Here is a 20032-nt window from a genome sequence, read left to right on the forward strand (position 1 = left end):
CAACATAAAACCTGCAGCGTGGAACTTTTGTCTCCTCCTTCTGGCAGTGAAAGTAAACACACAAACACTGTTGACACCTGACAGAATAGTGTTATTCCAGTGTTTTAAGTGTAGGATATCTTGCCTCAAGAACAACATAAATCCTGAGGCTGTCCGTGACTTGAACTCTGATGCACAATCACTTGTAGTTGCAGAACAGACATTAGCAAACAATATAACTTGTGCCTGAATGTATAACAGTTTCTGTTGCTCTTATTTTATATATTTGTGTGTTGTCTCTTGTGTGTTTCTAAGAGCTGCACTGAGTTGTGTTACCTCAGCTGTGTTGACAACACAATACAGTTTGAATGTAAATTTTGTTTGAATGTAAATCTCAAAGTATCCCACAATGCATCGTGAAAGGTAGTGTACAACCGATCGTTACTAACCAAGCAATATTTACCATCATGCATTGCACTGAGAGAAAAATGGCAGACAAACGCATAGTCCACAACTGACGTTGATATATGACGTTTCAACTGTGCGACAGCAGTGTGTCTGAAAGTGCTTTCTTCTTTCTGCCGATGAACTCCCTATATAGTCCACTATGTTCGACTCCTTTTGTAGTGACTAGGGAATAGAGAATGAGTGAATGATTTAGGACATAGCCAATAACACTTGGTCATAGCCTGCCACCAGCTAAACCTCACCAAACTCCTTAAATCAAAGAGTGTTGAGACAACTCCTCCAGTGTGCTCCAACAATGTGTCAAGCAGTATGTGTTAGTTTCAAATGTACACTAGCACTAGCACCCCTCTACATCTCGGCTTGTTAAGCATTGTATATTCGCTTGTTAAGTTTGATGTCACGCGTGACGTAACATCCATTTACGGGTCCAACGCTCTGTCAGATTACAAAAACAAACAACAATGGCGGAACCTGTGATCCTTTTCATGATAACTTCATTCTTTAGCGAGGCACCATTGAGGGTTAAAAAGGGTCTAAATTCTTTTAACTCCAATAGAGTGATTAGTGTAGCTGTTTTGCCAGGTGTATACTAATAATACATAGCATCTAAAGATGCTGAACTCTGAATTGGTGAACCTTGTGATAGAAAATCCAAGTTTTTGGGTCCAAAGCAGCTGGAGCTCTGATACTACGATTCACCATGGCAACAGGTAAATAAAAGGCAGGGCCTCCATTTGAATCCAGTGGGTGTAGAGATATTAATGCATGTATATGCAGACTGTATGCATTTAACTTTAAAAGAAACCTGAGTCAGAGCAGGGCAAGGTGTCAATAAGTAAACACAATGAAGTTTTATTCAGTGGTGTCCATTAATACATCATTTAGCAGACTTACATTTCTTAATTGATGATAAAGTGGTGAATCTGACTGTATAAGGCTGTAGTTAACATCTTTAATCTGACAGGGATAAAACTCGGCCAGCAACTGACGATGAAAAATATAGTTGAAGTTCAAATATATATAGATCAAAGATATAGAGACATGACTGTAAACTCACAATCTGATCCAGTAATAATGTGGTCAGTGATTTGCACTTTGATACACGCTTTGATATAGACTGAATCAATGAGGGAATAAAACAGCGTGTCTGGCTCTGTGAGAGGGAGGAGACAGAGAGAAAGTCAGGGTTTGTTATCATAGTAGCTGACCCAGAGGTTCCCCTCATCTCAGGGTTTTCACTAAACCTGCTTTCTGGAATACAATCCAGGACTGCTACAACTCCGGACGTAAACAAAGTTGAAAAACTAAATATGTACGAGCCAGGTTTTGGAGGGTTAGTGAAGTTAGGCTAGTTAACATTTAATGATCTGCCAACCCTTTGCTAGCTACAGAAGTATTGTTGTAAATGTAAACACAGCACAGGCAATGTCTTTTAGATGGGTTAAACTGTTTTCAATATAGGTGCACGTTGAGGGTCAGTCAGTAAGGTACAGCACCTGCGAGTGCCCGATCGGCAGAGACAAGTGCCACCATATGGCAGCCTTGTTGATTTTGGTGGAGAAAAATGTGTCCACCGAGGTGGAATGTGTGTGGAAGACGGCGAAACACCAAGAATGTACGAAATTGCAGCCAAGAGAGTGTCTGAGATGACACCATCCACAACACGAGGTTAGTAATTAATTTACAAGTGATGCTGATGTTGTTGCTGGTTTGAGTTATTTGCTAAACCTTAGAAAGGAAATATAAAATATAATCTAACACATGAGTTAACATGTTATTTATATAACTATGCATAATTATATGTATATACTTTTTTTTTTTTTACATTACAAGTGCTAATTTTAATGTAATATCTCAAAAAAAGTCACCTGATGACATAATCTATTCAAGTCACATTATTCTACTGAAAAACCATGATCCTAAGCTTAAGCTCCATGCGGAAATCTTACTTTGCCAGACAGTTATTCATCTTTTCTAAAACCTTAAAATATTGGCGTCTAGAGGCTGTAAACCCTGAGTTGTTAAAAGTTTAGCTTAAAGATCTGCTATAAATAAATAGGGCTAATAAAGGGCTGTTAAATTGATAGTATCAACACTTGAAATAATCTCAATTACTATTACCCTTTTTATACTATTATTTCAGCTGGAATCAAAAGACCTGTCACCCAAGAGGACAAGGAATGGGCACTGGCATCCTTGCCACAACTTGGCGAACAACAAATTTGGTTTGACACGTAATGTAAATTACACAGATATGTCTGTAAACCCCTTGCAAGTCACAGACATCAGACCTTCCGCTTTAATTTAATGGTATTTTGAATACACTATGTGGCCAAAAGTATGTGGACAGACACCTCACTGAAATCTTATTGACTTACAGGGAAATCAAAATGTTTTATTTCCAAATATCTGACACTGTGTGCTTAACATTAAATCTAGACTGTTCCTGTCAAGACATTTGATGGGCTGGTGACCGGCCCAGGTTTTGCCCAAGCTGAGGAAAAGGCTCTTTATGTGCTGCCATCGCTTGCTGTCATTAAGCAGGAGTCAGAAGCAACAGATTTAGGGAGCCGCAGTTTGGCAAGCAAAGAACGCATTATGGTAAGAAACGCATTAATAGAAACAAAAGAAGATACAAGCCAAAACATTACAAAACTAGTAACTGAAACTGCTCAACTTTCAGAAACTTTGAGAAATTGTAGCAACTGCTGGCTGCAGAGGGTGTGAGAGATTTTAAGCAAGAACCGTCACTATCTCTCTTATTTTAGGTTTCTTTATAACAGGTCGGCATATCGCAAGAAACACATCATGGCAAGCAACTTTGGTTTGGTTTTGGCAGCAGTCAAGCGAAAGTCTTACCCTCCTTCGTTATTCAAAACCCTGCTTGGGAGTGTTCCTGTCTGACACTGGCCTACTCGGTGGATCTCCAGATAGGACAGTATCTTATGACATCATTGAGGTGAAGTGTCCATGGTCAGCTAGAACCAAGACTATCCTGCAGGCAGCAGAGAGTAGGGACTTTTTTCTGGTGTTGGATGAGGTAACAGGTTCCCTCTCACTAAAACACAACACACAACTACTGGCATCAGATCCAGGGCAACCTACATCTGACCAGAGCTAACAGTTGTGACCTGCTTGTATGGACTCCTCCTGGCCTTGTCATCCTGCTAGTGCTCAAAGACCCAACATAGGCTGCTAACATTGACACTCTGGAAACCTTTTATAAAGACTGTTTCCTACCACACATTTTGTCGCATTTCTAAGTTGTTGTCCCAGAGGACACGACAGTTGCTTAAAGGGAAACTTTGCCGTTTTTCAACCTTACCTCTGTCTGTCTAAGGGATATAGTGTGAAAAATGCCTGCGGTTGTTGACAATCTTTTCCATGTCTCTGGGGCGCAGCTGTTGTTCTTCCGCTGCCAGTGGCGTCAAATGATGGCGCTGATGACGCATTTAGAGTCAAATGATGGTGCTGGAGGTAGAAGAACGACAGCTGCGCCCAGAGATAGGTAGAGATAGAGGTAAGGTTGAAAACCAGCAAGGTTTCCCTTTAACATAAAAACATCCCAAAAACACAGACATCTAGCTACAAATTCAATACTGACATTTAACATTGACAGCATCACAAAAGACATTCAGCTATTCAAGGACATCCAACATCAACAACATGATCTAAAGAAAAAGCTGCAGGAGTTGGAAGTGCTAAAGTGCTAAGTGCTTGTGAATTTATTGCATATTGCTCTATTGCACACATTTTAGCCCTACAGTTCAGTGGCCTACACACACACACACACTTCATCTCCCACTCCTCAGCAGCTTAATTGACAATGACCCAAGGAGAATTTATATCAGTGTCAGTGGTGATTTTAAGGGCCTGCCTCATCAGTGTCTCCTCATTAATATCTGTACTTGTACCTACCCTGAATTCATGATCTGTATCAATTAGGGATGCAACAATATTCGGTATTTTACCAAACCGCTCAATACACCCTGTTTGGTTCAATGCACAACGGCAAACAACGACATTTTCGGTACGTTTGCCCGTCACAAAACTTTTTCAAAACTTTGTGCAGCCGCGCATCCTGTGTGATCCCCTCAGCAGCAGAGGCATGAGAGCAGCACATTGTTCAGGCTCAGTGCCATGCACTGCTCATTTCGCCTTCAGAGCCAATCAGAACGTCCCTGAATTTACTATTGTTTACTATTTACTATTGTGATTTCGTCGCATGATGAAAACAGTTGAACCTCGTTATCATGTACCCTCCCGCACCCATTTCAGTAGTAAAGTGATCCCAGAACTTTATGAAGTATGCCGGGGGGATATTGAAAACGAACTGAGGCAAGCACCCTACCTTGCTCTCTCCACCGATAGCTGGACCTCCCGTGAACAGCGGCGCTGCGCCGCTATACTGGTAGCTCAGCGCCACTATACTCATTTTCAGTTTTAGCTGCTTTATAGCGGGTGTTTGTGGGCTGCCGAGGTCTTCTAGTAAAAAAAGCGTTCCCCAGCTGACGGCGAGGAGCCCGGGGACAGGACGGACGCTTGTCACCCCCACTGACGGCGATAACGACCGTCTCTTCTCTCCCCCCCCCCTCCGGCTGACGGTGCGCAACTACACTAAAAGTTTCTGGGGAGAACCCTGATACTTGATTGGGAAATGAGGGGCTTTGTGCTGCAGACTCATCCACTGTATGAGAGCCACACAAGTGAACACCTGGCTGAAGAACTAGTGCATGCAGTTACTGAATGGAAGCTAGAGAGAGCAAATATCCAAATTCCTGTAACCTCAGACAATGCACAAAGAATTGTGCAATTATTTTTACAATGCAAGATTGCCTTTGCTAGTCTGAGTAGTTTTATATTAATATATTGAAACCGTACCATTACCGTGGCCCAAAAACTGTGATGCATACTGAACCGTGGGAAAACTGTACCGTTGCATCCCTAGTATCAATGTCCTTTTAATTAATTTTGATGTGATGTGTTAAGTTTTGGCACTTTACACAATAACATGTTTTTTGACAAATAAATGTTTCTGGATATAAAGATGAGTAACATGTTTTTTGTTGTTGTTTGGTATTACTTTTTTAATAAAGGTTTTCAAAACAAACAAAAGAATAGGAAGATGCCCATAGGGGGACAAAGTACACCTGTCTCTCTCAACAGGCCTCCTGTGTAAATTGTCCATTGACAAGGAAAGATGGGATGTTCAGCAAAACTCCCTCTGGCAGAATGTCCCGAATTGTGAAGCCCTTGTCTGCCATAACCATATCAACTGGTTGTTGATGTTGGATAAGTCCACAGTCAGCTGTTATTGCCTTGTCTGAGGCACTCCCACTAGCGAAGGTAATCACTCCATTGGGAGCCACACCAATTAGAGCCCTCAGTGTGGTCCCTCCTTTGTACTGGCAGTACAAATGGCTCTGTCTGTCAAGCCTCTGTGTTTTAGAGACCGCAGCCTCGGTGCAGTCAAGCACAGTACCCGGTGAAATATTGGACTCTGTCAGGATTGTTGGAAATTTGACTGAAGGAAAAAGTTTTTTCAATTTCTCATTCTCTTCTCTCAGCATGTCATTCTCTATCTCAAGCACCACAAGGCTTTTTGATGTACTAGGGGTCTGTGCAGTTGCAATGTCAGTGGTGTGTAGTTGATCGATTCCTTCGTCCTAATCACTGGTAGGTGTTTCTTGTGCTTGTTTCCTCCATTTAGGGGTATGGCTTAAGTGGTCAGGGTATTGTAGAATCTTCCCTTTGTTCCATGCAAACCGAGATGGCCCAGCAGTAGGGTTGCCACCTTGGATTTGTGGAAAAAAGGGACACTTGACTAAATGTTGCAGCGGGGGGGGGAACGACACACAGTAATTTAATCATTTGTTAATACATTTATTCATAAAGACAATAACAACCAATTTGTTGTATTAACACAACTGGAAAAATGTATGTTTTGCAATCTGATCCAACTTACTATGAATGTTTTTTGTCTTTTCAATGTAATTTTCAATCTATGAAATCAAACTGTGCCCTTTTTTTGCCAAGCTTCTCTCAAGTTTTACTCTTTCAAATAATCAACCATCTACAGAACTTTTCAGTACACTATTTTTCTACTTCTTCTTCTCATCATCATTATCATTAATTATTATTATTGTTAATAATATTGTTTAAAGTGAGCCTCTTATCGTTTAACAGAAAAATACATCATACAAACAGCAACTTTTGCAGCCATGTCAGTCTGATGGCGAGTTATCACCTTTCTGTCATCACTAACATGCTGTTAGTAATCAAAGAAGCTCTGAGGCTTTACATTTGTTCTATATGTTATAATACAAGATTTCAGCATTGAGCTACAATCAGGCTACATTCATGATTTTGTACAGTCAAACTAACCAAAAACTTCTGTCTGAAAAACGTATTATTGATCATCATTATGACGTTTCAGGGCGTTCCTGTAACCATGGTAACTGACGGTGCCAGAGGGGAGGGACGCTGAGGCCGTTTACACAGATACACTGCAGACAAAGTCCAGACTATAGTTGTTATTTCACACATGTAGCACACAACAGGAGACTCTCCGTGTCAGACGAGTTTTCACGTGTTGACTAAACTCAGAAACTAATTGATAAAGTAGCAGTGCGACGAGTCCTTGCTAGCTAAGCAGCTAAACGTTAGCACCACTCCGTGTTTAGGTCCCGCCCTGTGTGGGTCACTACACTGTCATTGGTCAGACAGCACACGCTGTCAACGATACCATTGGCTGTAGAGTGTGACAATCTGTCAATAAAGATCAGCCAACACTTGTTCTCCTCCGATCTACATCGATCTCAAAAGTCGTCTCTGTGAAGTTTGAATGATGGAAATCCGTCGTAGCGACGGAGAACTTTAATCCATGTGTCTTTGATGGGAACCTTTCTAGACTACAGAACAAAAACGGGACAAATTGTGTTCCGGGAGAGATTTATGTTTTCCCAGGACAGCTGATGAAAAAAGAGAACAATTCTGGGAAAAAACGGGATGGGTGGCAACCCTACCCAGCAGCTTTGCCATTGGGGAAGTGCCTACTGCACACCCTGGAGTTGCAGTTTTGGGTGAAGTTTTCACGCCTGTAAAAAAAAAAAAGAAAAGAAAGACATTGATCACCATTACTTAAGTTCTTTATTAGTCATGTGCACAACAATTACACTGAAGCAGCCATTGGCAATGAAAATCTCAAATCTGAGGCTCCCTCCAACAATGCTCAAACGATATGTATAGTAAAAAGAAACACGCAACTAAAAGTTAAAACAAAATTAAGAATCTAAGACATAAAATAGTGCAGAAGTTAAAAAACAGTAATAAAATAGAATATAATACCTTGGTAGCAGGTGTAGACAAGTTGTGCACTAATGTATATGCATAACGTTATTGAGAACTGGTTAGGACAGGATGTAAACAGGTAACATGATGTTGACATTAGTATCAGCTGTGCTCTTCCTTGGTTAGAACAAAGAACCTGTAGCTACTCCAGCCCTTTGTGGCTATCCCTTATTAGCAAAACTGAACTGGGCAGCGCAGATCAGAGCATGTGAGCGGAGCTGAGCGGCGAGAATTTCCGCTCCCCGCTTACGTGGGTGTTTGCTCCTTCGCTCCAACGCTCCATCGCTCAAAGTTATACCAGACAGCTCCGCTCAAAGACGCTCTCCACTCACCTAAAATTTCATTTAGATCCGGTAAAATCGCTCCATGCTTGCTCAAATTTAAAAGAGGGAGCAAATCCTGACGTTGCACCTATATGACCTGTCTGCTTGCTTTTTGAAATATTTTACAAACTCCCTTGAAGGCACACGTGAGTCTGGACTTGTGCATGCCCTAGACTCGTGGAGAGCGGTATCGGAACGGAACTGGAGCGAAACGGAACCATCGCTCTGGCCTTTGGATTAAAACCCGCTCTGCGCTTCGACTATATTTCGCATGCTCCGCTCCCCGCTCGCTCCGTGCTCCGCTCACATGCCCTGGCGCAGATGCTGTCAAAGCGGATACCCCTGATATATGCTATGGGTTTCATAGGGTTTTTCTTGCTATGTAACGTTAACGTTACCCACATCTTCATGTTTCGGTTGACAAACTTGTCAGTAGGGTTGCCACCCGTCCCGTTTTTCCCAGAATTGTTCTCTTTTTTCATCAGCTGTCCCGGGAAAACATAAATCTCTCCCGGGACACAATTTGTCCCGTTTTTGTGGGGAAAATGTAAAACCTTCGTTCTGTAGTCTAGAAGGGTTCCCATCAAAGACGCATGGATTAAAGTTCTCCGTCACTACGACGAATTTCCGTCATTCAAACTTCAAAGAGGCGACTTATGAGATCGATGTAGATCGGAGGGGAACAAGTGTTGGCTGATCTTTATTGACAGATTGTCACACTCTACAGCCAATGGTATCGTTAACAGTATGTGCGTGCCTGACCAATGACAGTGTAGTGACCCACACAGGGCGGGATCTAAACACGGAGCAGCGCTAAAGTTTAGCTGCTTAGCTAGCAAGGACTCGTCGCGCTGCTACGTTATCAATTAGTTTTGAGTTTAGTCAACACGTGAGAACTCGTCTGACACGGAGAGTCTCCTGTTGTGTGCTACATGTGTGAAATAACAACTATAGTCTGGACTTTGTCTGCAGTGTGTCTGTGTAAACGACTTCATCGTCTCTCCCTCCCCTCTGGCACCGTGAGTTACCATGGTTACAGGAACGCCCTGAAACTTTATAATAATCAATAATAAGTTTTTGGTTAGTTTGACTGTACAAAATCATGAATGTAGCCTGATTGTAGCTCAATGCTGAAATCTTGTATTATAACATATAGAACAAATGTAAAGCCTCAGAACCTCTTTGATTATTAACAGTATGTTAGTGATGACAGAAAGGTGATAACTCGCCATCAGACTGACAAGGCTGCAAAAGTTGCTGTTTGTATATTGTATTTTTCTGTTAAACAATAAGAGGCTCACTTTAAACAATAGCATTATTAATAATATGAATTAATGATGATGATGAGAAGAAGTAGAAAAATGGCGTACTGAAAAGTTCTGTAGAGGGTTGATTATTTGAAAGAGTAAAGGAAAAAAAAGGCAGATTTCATAGATTGAAAATTACATTGAAAAGACAAAAAACATTTTAAGTGTGAATAGAACAGCTGTTCAGATCATCCTCCGGTAAAACACTGTTGGTAAAATATTTAAACTTGATGTCTGCATTAGAGAACATGGTTTGGGGTGAGGCTGTAAATCTTATCTTATTCTTTTAGCACGTGTCAAATAACGTGCCATGTAACATGTTTCACAAATTTTCCGCCATATGTGTTTTGTGTCCGGTGAAAATCTCTAAAATTACAATGAAAATCTGCGCAAAAACAAAAAAGCATAGTGTCATATCAAACAAATGAAAACATGCAGCCATCGCCACTTTTATGCAGTCAGCATCATGGGTGCGTGTGCATCCTCATCCCAAGAGTTCATAGTAATTCGGATCAGATTGCAAAACATACATTTTTCCAGTTGTGTTAATACAACAAATTGGTTGTTATTGTCTTCATGAATAAATGTATTAACAAATGATTAAATTACTGTGTGTCTGTCCTCCTGTTGACATGTTGACCCCCCCGCACTGCAACATTTGGTCAAGTGTCCCTTTTTTCCACAAATCCAAGGTGGCAACCCTACTTGTCAGTCAGACAAGGGCTAACGGAGATAGCTAGCTAAGGCGGCTAGCTAGAAAAAGGGCTGAAGATCGAAACACGAAGATGTGAATTCATAACAACAAACACCCTATCTTAACCCATAACCTAAGTTATATCAGGGATATCCACAAAGAGCCGGTTTGACTTTTGCGAGTGGGTGCTAACTTTAGCTAGGAAGCGCACACAGCTTTTGTTTTTCTTTATTCGTTTAAGGATTATAACTTACTGTATAAACTGTAGCCATTTCCTCTTCTCTTTGTCATTGCAAGGAAAGTGGCAGAATGACATTTGAATACCCGTAGTTTTTTTTCAATTCAGACCTATTCAAACAACAGAGCTCCTGATTAAAAATTACCAGAATTGATTGTTTTAACTTCCCGGTGGGTAAAATGTCTGTTTGTTGTAACAATGACTCTAAATTAGTCTAAAATGTTTTTTGTGGCAAATACTGCAGCATCAAGCCTCTATACCAGTTCAGTTGGTGTGTGACTCCCTTATTGTCCCTTACCTCATGGATTGGTTGTTTATAGCCTATGATTTTTCTTACGTTTGCAAGTGGGCTTTGTGAGCCTCCATACAAAGTTTCCAGGTTGCACTGGTCTGTGTGATATAATGGGCTGCAGAAGACTTGACAGTGCTCAGGCAACCAGAGGTCTAGGTATCTCTTCTCTACTCAGCCAACTTCAAATTGGTTATTTCAATTCAAACCTCAAAACCACATTTTGCTCTTTATGAGGGGAGCTCATGCACCACCCACATCCATCACTACCCACAGGAAGAAGTCAAAACACATATATGTGACCTACATACTCGGGTTACTCCAACCAACCACTCAGGAATCAGTTTATGAAATTTGGCTCCATTTTCATTCATGCATGTATCAAATTTGGTGTGTGTGTGTTCTGTAGGTGGTGTGTGTGGTCCACAACTTCAAAGGCAAGTTACTGCTAAGTGAAGAGTCATCAGCGGAGCAGAACATGGGCCGAATAGAGAGTCCTCTAGAGAAGTACATCGCTTCACAGGTTAGTGCAGTACAACACAACACAACACAACATAACACAACACATCTGCACCCAGATACACACCTATGTATACCTTGAATAAAGTCTCAACACCTGTTCATGCTGAAATACTGTAAATTCTATGGGCAGTTACTGTAACCCTTTAGACCAATATGGTTTTTTGAACAATCTCATGGCTAGTAATGGTAATGGAGCTGATGGTAGATGATATCCTTACTAGACTTCAGATTTATAATGTGACAGTTTTAATGCAAAAGTTACTGTTGTGTTTTGTGACTCAAATAGATCCATTAATTTATCCAAAATCTTAGTGAGTTACCATTCACTTTTACTATATGACTGGCAGCATGGTCCTCTTCACAGTTCTTGTTCTTTTCTGACACAATGCATTTTAATGACACTCCTACACACACACACTGCTGCTGCTGTAGGAGACAGATGATGAAGAAGAAGAGTATGGCTACATTAAGGAGCGCCTCCTGGCCTTCCCACGCTGGCTGCAGAGCTTCGACTGGTTCCAGCGACTCAGAAACAAAAGGCAACAAGCTATGAAATAATTTAGAGCCTGACCTATGCCAAATCTCTGCACACGTCTCAGCTGTACATTTATTTATATTCCACATTTGAATTAAACTGATACTACTGGCTGATATTGTTCTGCAGATCTGCTCCAGCGTTTGTCCTATTTTAAGTCTGCCACATTCGGTAAGAAGGAAAATATGCAATCACAAGTTGGTATATCTTTTATAAGGTTAATACATGCCTCTGTCAAGACTCTGCCACATTTAGGTCTTTGAACGAGTGACTGTTGCCATTGTTTAGTCAATCAAGCTTAGCATGTGTTGTGTTTACATGCAGGAGCCATTTTCTGTGACATTATAATCCCTCTCATTCACATGTCTGAGAGAAGCAACAGAGTAAGAGGGAACCACAGTATTGATGTTCTGTCAAAGACTATGTATTATTAGATTAAGTCAGCATGCTAACCAGCTAGCCGTGCCCTGTCCTGTCTCCTAATACCACTTTGTTCCTCGAGAGGCAGGGGTCAGGCAGAGGCGAAGTCAGAAAGCTCACAGGAAAGTCAAAACCAGGAAAGCTAGATTAGGCTAGGAATCAACAAAAGCTGGAAGGCTATGTACAAAGACAAAGACGAACTGGCAACAGACAGGGGGAACACCGGTACTATAAATACACACATAGGGAACCCAGGTGAAAGTAAACAGGGCGGGGAAAGCAATCAGTGAGGAGGGTGAAACCACACAATTGGAGAGTGTATCTGAAATGAGAGGAGATGTAAAATACACAAGACAATACAGGGAGAAACTATAATCTGGGACGGGTCGTAACATTTCCTTGTGTGTCATTTCACAGAGTATGATGTGTACATTTTGTGGCCCACCGCTGATGCCTAACTGTAGCCCTTTTTAAATAGAAAAGGTGGCACATTTGCTCCAAGGTAAGGGCGGCAATGTGCCGCTCATCTGTTGCTCATCTTGATGTCCACAGATGTAGTGATGAACTGACTGCTGTGATCAGCTGTTTCCTGGTTTTAAAACTCCCCGGCTGTGGAGCGCACAACAGTGCACGTCTTCCACAACTCCACACATCTCACACAATAGCTGGCACATTGAGTCCTCAGATTTAGATAGCAATCGAGGCCGAAATAAGTGTACCCTCCGAGGCAGCAAATTGGCGGACCAAAACAAACCGCCAATTTAACGCCCTCTGTCTAAATCCGTGGACCTAGCTGCAAAAAGGATGGCCAAATTGGCGGCTTGCTGCCCTGTTTAAAAATGGCTTCTAACTCACTGCTATCACACTGCACACCTCTACATTACTGTTCCCCCCTGCCATGTCTTCCCATCCCCAAGTCATTGTCACAGTAGCTGGGTTCAGTCCCAGTCTAGTCTCCAGCTGCGTTCGCTGAGCCTGGTCGGGCTGGAGCTAGTTGCCCAACCTCCCGTCAGCTTTTAGGGTCACTTAGCTCCAAAGCTAACTAAGCTACTTGCAGACAGCTGCTAGTTGCTATAGCTAAAGATAGCTACAGCAAAGATTTTGGTGAGCAACAGTTATTGGTTATGCTGCCCCCTATGATTTTGGAGCTACCTTTGAATTCTAACCATTTTACATCTTTAATATGTTATATTAAAGCTGCTTTCAGTGATATCATTTTATTAAAATAAGTGTTAAGTGTTATGGCTCGTCATTCCAACAGTAATCAGTGTTATAGAATGATTGGTCAGTATTGCATGTCTCCATCCCCTGCTCATTCAGTAAAAGAGAAAATATATTTTCTGGTATCCCCGCTAACACTCGTGAACTCAAAGAAGCAAGATCCTCCTGTTTACTGCTAATTCTGGTGGTTACCACTGCAAGTTCATGTGGGGACGATAGAGACGAGTTAGATGTTTGCTAACAGTAAAACAAACAGGAAGTTAGCTAAAACGGTGACAGCACTTACAGCAGCTTTAATGACAGGGACCCTTAATATGGAGACTTTGTTGCAGAATGTTTTAAAATGCAGTGTTTCAGGGACTAAACAGGACAGAGCGTGAGGGATGTATCTGTTCCTTTTTTCTGGACTTCAACGCTCTAAAACATGCCACCATTAGAGGGACCTATGGTGATGTTGTCTTATGGTGTTAGAACAGTATGAAGTACCACGAGACAGGACATGATACACATATACATAAAGCTTTCATTCTGAAAGCTTTAGTCTATAAGAAATAATACCTGGCTAACCCAGAATTTCCCAATGCTGACTTAAATCCAGATCATCCATCCCATGTGTGTATATTTAAAAAAACACTGAACATGAATTAGTGAACAACAACAACAAGACGAACAGTGGTAGTTTTAGTATTGAATATGAATGTCTCTGAGGTCATATGATTTAAAAAAGCACTGATCTGGTTCATTGATTCCTACACACAACTCTATGGACAAGTACTTATTAATACTGCATACTTACATTCAGTGACACAATAGGGCTGCACGATTCTGGAAAAAATGTGAATCACGATTTTTTTGCTTAGAATTGAGATCACAATTCTCTGGCACGATTTTTTCACAAAATGTTTATTGCACTGATGAGTAAAAAAACATTGTAGTATGGCAGAGGCATAAAGCAATGTTTTTTTGTTTTGTTCAAGTTCTATCATTGGATGAGAAATGATTTTTACAAAACAAAAAAAAAATAATAATTTGTCTCCAAGATGAGAGGGAATCCTTTAATCCCTCATGTTGTACAGTGTTTATTGGGGCCGTATCTTTGGCTAGGTGATATGTGATAGCTGCTTTGATCAGCTTTCTCAAACGGAGGCGTAATATTCATCGAGTAAACATGTGACGTGACATGAAGCCCGAAGTTGGGCTGGGAACAGTTGACAACAAATTTGTCTTCAAAATAAGAGCTTTACATTGCACCCCATTGTAGTTTAGAACAGTGTTGTGCCTGAACGCGTTCAATGAATGATCGTTCATAAACTCGTTCATATTTTGGGCGAAAGTGAACTGAACGTACTGTATTTCTGCCTGATGAACGTTATTGTGAACGCGTTCATTCTGACGTTTGTGAACGGCGCGTTCTCACAATTTAACTTCGTTCAAGACAGTGCCAGATTTCCATCGAGCCTTCCAGGCGAAAACCGGCTAAAACACACCGTGAACAGTAATATGTAGCGGAAAATCACCCAGTCTGGCTGTTGTGTATAAAAAGGACGCTGGACGAGAGGTTTCTACACGCAACTCGCTTTATTTTCGATCAAAACGAAACTTTACTATTTCAGACAGAAACAGCTGCATAGCAAACATGCAGTGAGGCATTACCAAACGAACAAAGATGAATTCGTCCTGAACGGACAGAACACTGGCAACACCAGCCTCCACAGAGTTGCACCGCGCATGCGTCATCAATGTGCTAAGCATGGAGGCAAAAACAAATGAAGGCTTCACATCTGTTTTTTTATTGTGATATATCTAAAAAGTTATGGAGTGATGTTGAATCTCATTTTTTTGATGCTGCTAACTCTGTCCATTCTCTTACCCTTAAACATGTTATTTGCTATGTTAACCCAGAAGATAATGCTCTTGAACACATGATGAACTTTGTTATCCTATGCAAAATGTTTTATTCACAAACAAAAATTTGCAAAATCACTACCTAAATTTGCCCCTTTTCTCCTGGAACTGAGCTCTTTGCTTAAATCTCTGATTTTGTTAAATAACAAAAAAGTAATACCTTACTGAGTCATAATGAAAAGTTTTTCCCTGAAGCCACTGCTTTTTTTTTTTTTAATGATTTATTTATTTACTTATTTATGTATTTTATTTTTAATTTGTACTCTATCCTGTACCGCAAACCTGAAACGGCACGTTGAACTAAAGCACCCGGCGAGCCTTTCAGGTTACGTGCAAGTGAATAAAAAATGAAAAGACACGGCAACAGCGAGCCAAAACAGATCCTCTACCACCCAAATTGCGTTAACGGCGTGCAGTAGCGGCTCCGCTGTCTTCATCTCCCAGCCGCAGCTGGACAACCTGGTTTTGCAGAATATTGTGGGAGAGCTGCAGTTTCAGTGTTAAAACTGATAGAATAATAGCCGTCTCTGGTTCTATATGGGCTGTGGCAATAATTTTGAAAAATAATAGCTCGCATCAACATATTGGAAAAAAAAGAACTATGAACTAGTTCATTTTCGGAACTGTGAACTTAGTTCAAAATTTTGAATTATGAACTATGAACTGAACTAGTTCATTTTAAAATATGTGAACTGAACTTTGAACTAGTTCATGTAGAAAGTGAACTTTCCCAAAACTGGTTTAGAACTGGGTTCTTAGCGGGGGGCTTTTACTTTGAAAGTAGCGACCGTTTCTAGCTTGCGCTACAACAACAAGCTAACACAACGAAACCGCTAGAGATCCAGGAGAAGCTAGCATCTCCCGGATCTCAGCGGCTGTCCACTTGCTCAACTAGCAGGCGAGGTGGAAATAAGTGTACCCTCTGAGGCGGCAAATCGGCGGACCTAAACAGACTCTCAATTTGCCGCCCTCTGTCTAAAACCGTGGACCTAGTTGCCCAAAAGACGGGCAGATTGGCGCCTTGCTGCCCCGTCTAAAAACGGCCTCTCACTCACTCCTTCCAAACACTCAACTGCAGGCGGGCTTCCTCCGCTGAATCCCGTGTTGTAAAGATGCTTTACCACAGGTTGAGGGAGGAGGCAGCGGCAGTGCTGCGTTTGGGGGCGCTTCGAAAAATCCGGGAGGAAAATAGGAGCATTTGTTTGTGATTCAGCTCGAGATATAAAATGCTCCAGAATCGCTATGTGTAGAAATAAGATCACGTGTATGTGTGAATCGAGATCGCGATTTTTTAACGATTTTTTTGTGCAGCCCTACAACACAACAACACAATATCGGCCAGTGGTTTCATATGTAAAATAAAATATGTCTCTTGGTATGCAAGGATGATTCTGGTTTATAAATTGGGTCTTTTTGTCAGTTAAGCAATTAGTTCTGTTGGTGTCCAACACTGTATTCATCACTTTAACAGCTGAGATAAACACTTGGTCAGACAAAGACAAAAAGCTATTTTTCTATATAAAGCTGTCGTCCATCATTCCTATTAGCTCAGAAAACACTGCAATCACCAAGTTAATTAGTGATGGTGACATCACTGAAAACGACACAGGGAGGACAAGAAACACAAGCGTGCAATAATCCATCACAGTTTACACTTTCTGTGCCTACTGTAGTTGTTCACAAAGTTCTTATTCTTTAATGTTCCTTTCAATCCTTATTAATACAGAGTATGAACATCAAAACAGATAATTATGTAGAGTAAACGGTGTGTAAAACGTTAAAATTATGTAATTTTAAAAAAAGGTGTTTAGTTAAAATTTATCACATTTAAAATCAGGCGAGAGAGCAGTTGTAAAACCAAGAAACCCCAATGTCAAACAGGATGCACACTGATATTTATTCACTGAATAAAATCGTCCTCGGTGCCACGGCGTCCACCGTTCTCGGTGCCACAGCATCCACCATCCTCGGCATTCCCGGCGCTCACCATTCCAGGCCCCTGCCTCTTGGTGTCCTGGTGCCGTTGGTGTCCTGGTGCCGTTGGTATCATGGCGCCGCCGTCCCCGGTGCCCGCCATTCTGATGCTGCCATTCGCCTCCACACCCTCTTGTCACGCCATCTCCACGTTCGTTTCTCCTCTCTGCTGTCCAGCTTTCTCTGCTCGCTTTCTTAAAGTCCTGCCAATTTCTCCCAGGTGCAGTGATTGCGTTTGGGAGTGTCACAACTAGAATAAGGTCGTTTCAAAATAAAAGCGCACACACTCCCAGTGTACACGACATGCAATAAAAACACACAATTAAAAATACACACTAAAAAAGCAGACATATTACAAGTTAAAAACACTGGGAGTTTAAAATACACAATAAAATTACCTTACCCCTGTGACAGATAGAAAATGTATAAAAAAGTATAAATAAGCAGAATTGATTGTAGTGCAAAATAAAATGTAAGGTGCAGTGAACAGTGTGCGTAAAAAACACACAGTGTAAAGACTGTGTGTTATGACCACACTTTTAGTTGTTATTGTACAGTGTGATGGCATGTGGCAGGAAAGATGTTCTGTATCTGTCCTTTCGACAGCAGAGCTGGAGCAGCCAGTGAGAGAAGGTATAAATAACAGATAAGATTACAAATGGTAAATAAGATGAAAAGAAGGACATCAAACCAGCAGTAAATCAAATTGACTTCAACAGCATGGGAGGGCCATGATCCAAAATGTCCCCTGTTAAAATTTGGATGGGGACTTGTTGTTGCATGTTATTCTAGATCTCTCTCCCCTTACACCTTACTGTCAACATCTATAACAAATAACAAAAAACACACAGCACATGGAAAAGGGCTACATGTCAGGAGTGAGCGAGTGAAATGAATCAGAAAAGGGCACACAGTGGACCCAATGAAGAGGCAAACATGGAAGCTGGCATCATCATACCCAGTAGTCTCCATTTCTGTCTGTCCACAACTGTGGAGTTTTCAAATTAAAATAAGGGCCAAAACAGTTACCAATAGTCTCCATTTTAGATGTCGTAAAACACCGGAGTAGTGCGTATGTCAGGCCTAAATGTGACAACTCTTGTGCGCACTGCAGTAGTGTACAGGTCTAGTCTAGCCTAAAGAGAGGGTCACACGTCACAGTGACTGATATGAATCTCAGAGCACTATGACACAAAACTTCTAATGACTTAAGTGTAGATGTCTAGATGGTGGATCAAATGACATCATCTTTATTAAATGCAGAGAAGAACTAACTGTATCTCTACACGTTTTGAAAAGCCTGGATTTGAATTTTCTGCACCTACGGGTTTCAAATATAGTGTCTTAGACAATCTGCATGAACTGCCATCATCATGTGTCTAGCTCCATCAGACATTTTTTTAGTGATGTTAATATGTTCTGAGATCTCAGCCACTACTTTGGTGAGTACAGTGTTTTCATGATTTGTAAAGAAAAAAAAAAGTCCAGGTGTAACTTGTTGAATTTCCTTTAAACACATCTACTGTATGTATATTGATCCAAAGCTGGTCCATTGGACCAATGAACTGCCCATGGGTTGGGCTAGTAGCCAAAGCCCATATTGACAAACCAGTTTGTATCCAATTCAGCCAAAGAGAGGTTGAGGCTATTTCGGCCTAAAGTAATGTGTCCAGAGTATTTTGCACATGTGGTTGAAGTGCTGTTTTCTCTCTCTTTCTTTGAATCTGAGTGCATTCTCTGTTTTTTACATCTTCACAATTCATCTTGCCTGATGTAACAGCAGCATCTTTGTGTTTACTCTAGACTGCTGTGCTCTCTTTAGCTTTCTCTAACAAGATACACATTTAGCAGGGAAACATTGAAAATACACAGCTCCTACTGTATCTGGTGATTCAATTCACAGCCTCCTACTGAGAGCTTGTGCGCTCAGTTGTCTGCCAAAGAGCAGTGACTCTCACACTCTCACCTCGGCTACGACAGGCTTGGTGGAAAATTGCCTGCTCTAAAAATAACCCAACCTAAAGATGGCTGGAAGCTAAACAAGCCACAGTGAACAAAATGCCAGGGCAGGAAAGAACATTTGAGCAGCAAAAATGAATCCCACACTTTTTCTCTGCTATCTTTGGTGGGGTGGAATGATTTCACTTGACTTGACCATATGCTGAAACTAGTGTGAAGAGACCATACCCATACATTTATCACTGGCGGAGCAGATTACCCTGAAAGATAAATGAACATAGCTATTTAGAATAGAATAGAATAGAATAGTCTTTATTGTCATTGTACAGGAGAGTACAATGAAATTGAGGGTGCTCCCGCAGCAACAAATAAAAAAAAGCAACACATAGAACAAATAATAGTATAAATATAAATAAATTATATATATAGCCCTTTAAGGTGCTAAAGGGAGGTAGGAGGAGGTAGATTGGGTTTGCTCTTGTCGGGGGTGGTTTGTGAGTGTATCCGTTCATATTTGTAGTTCCTTTCGGCCCAGGGGAAGAAGCTGTCTGTCAGCCTGCTGGTATGGGACTTTGTTGACCTGTAGCGTCTCCCAGAGGGCAACAGATCAAACAGGGGGTAGGCAGGGTGTGAGAGGTCTCCCGTGATGGCCTTGGTTCTCCTGAGACAGCAGGATGTGGCGATGTGTTCCAGGCTGGTCAGAGGGCAGCCGATGATCTTTTGGGCAGTGTTTATGACTCTCTGCACCGCCTTCCTGTCCTCGGCTGTTGAGCCTGCGTACCACACACCCAGACAGTACGTCAGTACGCTCTCCACAGAGGAGTGATAGAAGGCCAGCAGCAGCTTTG

The 20032-nt window shown here is 41.4% G+C and overlaps 1 protein-coding gene across 4 annotated transcripts in view; it reads left to right on the forward strand.

The window, feature by feature from the left end:
* Nucleotides 1-20032, forward strand: part of LOC115570251 (phospholipid phosphatase-related protein type 5-like) — a 304040-nt gene that overhangs the window by 176180 nt on the left and 107828 nt on the right. For 2 of the 4 annotated variants that reach the window (XM_030398711.1, XM_030398712.1), the window contains exon 5: nucleotides 11058-11171. The exons of 1 other annotated variant lie outside the window; for it this stretch is intronic. In XM_030398711.1, the coding sequence (XP_030254571.1) occupies nucleotides 11058-11171 (114 nt within the window). Of the gene's footprint in view, nucleotides 1-11057; nucleotides 11172-11602; nucleotides 11824-20032 lie in introns of those variants that run through there. One more of the 4 variants, XM_030398710.1, reaches the window with a different exon arrangement.

Source organism: Sparus aurata, chromosome 19 (assembly GCF_900880675.1).
Source record: "Sparus aurata chromosome 19, fSpaAur1.1, whole genome shotgun sequence".
Classification (NCBI taxonomy): Eukaryota; Metazoa; Chordata; class Actinopteri; order Spariformes; family Sparidae; genus Sparus; species Sparus aurata.